General features: G+C 44.1%; 1 protein-coding gene across 2 annotated transcripts in view; it reads right to left on the reverse strand.

The window, feature by feature from the left end:
• Positions 1-222: 222 nt before the first annotated feature.
• LOC106815459 (bis(5'-nucleosyl)-tetraphosphatase [asymmetrical]-like) overlaps positions 223-3,918 on the reverse strand; it is an 8,765-nt gene continuing 5,069 nt past the window's right edge. For both annotated transcript variants that reach the window (XM_014819919.1, XM_014819920.1), the window contains exons 2-3: positions 2,196-2,574; positions 223-1,131 (exon numbers count right to left, since the gene is read on the reverse strand). In XM_014819919.1, coding sequence (XP_014675405.1) covers positions 1,045-1,131; positions 2,196-2,564 — 456 coding nt within the window. In that variant the 5' untranslated portion in view covers positions 2,565-2,574 and the 3' untranslated portion in view covers positions 223-1,044. The remainder of the gene's footprint in view (positions 1,132-2,195; positions 2,575-3,918) is intronic.

Genomic DNA, 3,918 nt, shown 5'->3' on the forward strand with positions numbered 1-3,918 from the left:
GCACCGCCCGATTTTAAAAAGTGCGGCCCTTTAACTTTTCATGGCCCACTGATGCGGCCTTCGCTTTGAAAAGTTTGCCTACCACTGCTGTAAACCAATAAGATTACCAATGTAAATTAGGACTGTAAGAGAGAAAGATATTCACCCAGACGTATGCTGTGTGCTTAATTGCTATTACCGCTGCTTCAGAGAATTAAATCACAAAGTCAAAAAACATCAGAATTTCATATTAATCGTTAATGTTTATTTACTAGACAAGTATTATATATTATACATGATAATATATAATCAGTTTAATGTCCGTTTTCCCTTTCGGGGTTAGACAGTTTTATTCCTTCACGGAATGGTTTTGGAGCAAAAGTTTTACAGCCGGATGCCCTTCCTGACGCCAACTCCTTTTAGTTAGATTTAGATACGTTAGGTTTAGATACGTTATAGGCATATTGTTAAAGCCAGACGTACACAACAGAGCAAGTGTTATAGCATTATAATTCTAAATACAAGTTAGGAAAATGTGCATGTATGCACACGTACGTCGATGCAAAACTATGATATGCAATGATATGAGCTATAAATGCAGTTGATCAAATCCACCATGACACTTATATTCAGGATCCCTTCTCATCTCTCACAATAGCCGCACATGTTCCCAACATTCCCAGCCTAACTCCACGTAAGGGCTGCTCCATATAAGGGCTGCACCACGTAAGGGCAACGATCCTACACAACTTTCAACTCTCTTCAACATTTAGAGGCTAGCCCGTATGACAAACGACGATTTCACTCCTCGGTCGACGGTGATGTCACAACCTTCGCCGCCAGCATGAACACAAGAGCATCTGTAAATCCATTTCGACACGTCCACACGACGTGCTGCGCCATTTTGCCGACTGCTCGATTGGGATCAGCGTGCGATTTCGACGCAGACCTTTGTTCTAACGATTTCTTCTTTGTTTCTTGTAGCGGCTTTGCTGGGGGAGCGTAGGCAGATGCAGAGATGACTCTACAAATTCATGTCGACGATCCGCCACTGCCTCCGCGATTCTACAGACGTAAGTTGATGAAGGCATCTGCTTCTCGCAGTAAGGACTGCATCTCTTCGTAACCCGCTCTGCTGCACGCATCCTCTAGCTGCCAGAAAGAGAAAAGACATGAGTAATCATTACCTACGTATAGACCGCACACACAACAGAAACTGAGAAATTGCCCCTGTACGCAACAAGCTCAAATAACTTCTAGGCGACAGTCCTAGAATAGCGTCTGATTACTTTGGGGGCACACGAGCGAATATTTTTCGCCCGATCGCGAGCGATTTGGAAATCGCTTCAAAAATTCGCTCTCGTGCCCGCTACAGCAACGGGGACTGAGTACGGCGAATCCAGTCGCACGATCAATCGCAAGTATCAAACATGTTTGATATTTTCGCTCGATTTTATTTCTCCGGCAATCAGATCACTGAGAAAATCACTAGTGTGACCAGAAAATCGCTCGTGTGGCCACTGTGGCAAACACAATCGAGCGAACCCATTTTTAGAAACCAATCAGAGTTTGCAATGTCACGTGATAGAAAAATGGCTGCAACCATGACTGAAGCATGAACGAAAGATAAGGAGGCTTTCCCAGTGCATTAATCCAGCTTTTGGACCATGATTTTCGATTCAACCAGCGATTTCTTTATCTTGAACGCCATTTTAATAACAAATAAATTGCAGCGACCACAGCAAACTTTCGCTTGCTGGATGGCGCCATATTCTACAGGCCACATGATCGATGGATTTGTAGGATGCGTTGGCGTACGGTCTCGAGTTATATTGCAGTGTGCCCGTTCGTGATTGGGCGTAAAATTCCACCGACGATTTGTGATCGCGGCGATCGGCGAAAACTATCGCTCGTGTGCCCCCTGCTTTAGGTTTCTAGGGCGCATTTATTGGTCTAGAGCTACAACTGCACCTGCACTTGACCAGTCTATACGACCATTTCACGCCGTTAGAGAAATCACATATGTAATGACAAGCAAGAAGGTTAGGATTAGGTTTAGCTACAAGTTACCTTCTCGCTTCTCACTATATGTGGCAAGAAGTTTCCTACGACGTGGAACAGTCCTAGAGCCTGGTCGGGCAAGGTTAGTGGTACATTTATTCTTGTTACAGTCGTTGTGTTTGTTGGATCTACCCTTGTTGGTATTGAGACTATACCTGCAACCAGTCATAAGCCTGATGTTCGGCCGACAGTTTGATGGGCGTCAGTGGCTCTGGCTCGATCAACTCGGCCAGCCAGTAAACGACCGTCTTCGGAACGCTGAACACGTCGTAACACAGCTCCCGTCGGAACTCGTCGACCACATGAAAACTGTTCCGCTGGAGTCCGGACTCCTCTTTCGTCTCCCGGAGCGCAGTTTCCATGTCGGATTCGCCCGGGTCCACATGACCCTTCGGCGGCGTCCAATGATGGTTGCCGTACGATGTTTGCATCAGAAGGTATTCAGTGATTTTTTTATCGCCGTGCCGACGAAAAATTACGAGCCCGGCTGCTCTCAACGCCGTTGCGCCAGCAGAGGCAGCCATGACGAAGCAGCTGGGACATGTAAGGTTGGATCAAAGATAGTTTAGGTCCCAGCAAATGTGTTTTCGCATATACGTACTCAGGGCACAAAATTAAGATTTTTTGGCACCGGCCCAGAGGGCTGGTAACAGCAATTTTTTACTAGCCCTCACCATAATCTGATAATTTACTAGCCCTCACAAATTTTGTTTGAAAATCAATGTCATGTTTCACGCTTGCATTCTCGATTTCAAATTTGTAAAATGTCGAAAAATAATGGCATGATATCCTTCAGGTAAAACAGTAATGTAGGCTATTTTCTGATTAATGCTATAAATAAAGGCCGTGGCTGCGCGCCCGGTTCCGGATGAGGAGCCGCTAGGCTACGCGTCCAGACATCCATCACACACAGTGATCTTGCCACACGTACACGCATGATTGCGCAACGGGACGCTCTGCTGATTGCAGTGTGTGTGTGTGTGTGTGTGTGTGTGTGTGTGTGTGTGTGTGTGTGTGTGTGTGTGAGTGAGAGAGAGAGAGAGAGAGAGAGAGAGAGAGAGCGAGAGAGACCCAGCAAACATGTATGTATTGGGGCGACAGGGGCGGATTCAGACCGTATTTGCCGTATTGGAAAATACGGTCTAGATTTCAAAGTGCTCTTTGAAATTTTGCGCTAAAAAATACAAAAAAAATTTGATGGAATTTGGCTATATTCTTTATTTGTTTTCTTTTTCTTCAGATTCATTGACAGCTAGGACTTGAAGGAGATCAAAATTATACATGAGGGGGGAACGGGTATTTTCGGGACGCGGGATTGGCCATTTTATTTACCTGGGAACTGGGAAATGTCAGATAAATTTTCCGTGATTTGGGAACAGAAGTCCATCGTGACGTGGGAAAGACCTTCTAAAATTGTCTGGGATCTGGGACAATTGTGTCAATTCGTCGAGATTTAAATTTTTGCGCTAATATTTTTATTTAGTTTTTTTTAATTATTATTTATTCTGCGCTAATTCGATTTATGTAGACCCCAGATAAATAATAGTATGTAAATATTAGTATCTATGTTGTGTTTGAAAACCTAAACTATTGAATTTCCTGAAACATGTCTACATAATTTCCTGGGAACTGGGAATTAGGATTTTATTTTACTGGGAACTGGGATGTGGGGTGTTTTTTGCTGGGAAAGTGGGAATGTACCCCCCCCCCATTCCCCCCTCATACATGGTAACAAAACTAGCTTTGATATCTGAAAAAGAAGGGAAGTGCTTGAATCATTCTGCATTAATTGCTGGTATACAAAGCGCAGGCAAAATTCCCTATAGTTTTTAGCTATTGCTGCTTGACTAAATGTGTGCTCAAATGGTGCTCATTTTT

This window comes from Priapulus caudatus, unplaced genomic scaffold (genome assembly GCF_000485595.1).
Source record: "Priapulus caudatus unplaced genomic scaffold, Priapulus_caudatus-5.0.1 Scaffold1119, whole genome shotgun sequence".
Lineage (NCBI taxonomy): Eukaryota > Metazoa > Priapulida > Priapulimorpha > Priapulimorphida > Priapulidae > Priapulus > Priapulus caudatus.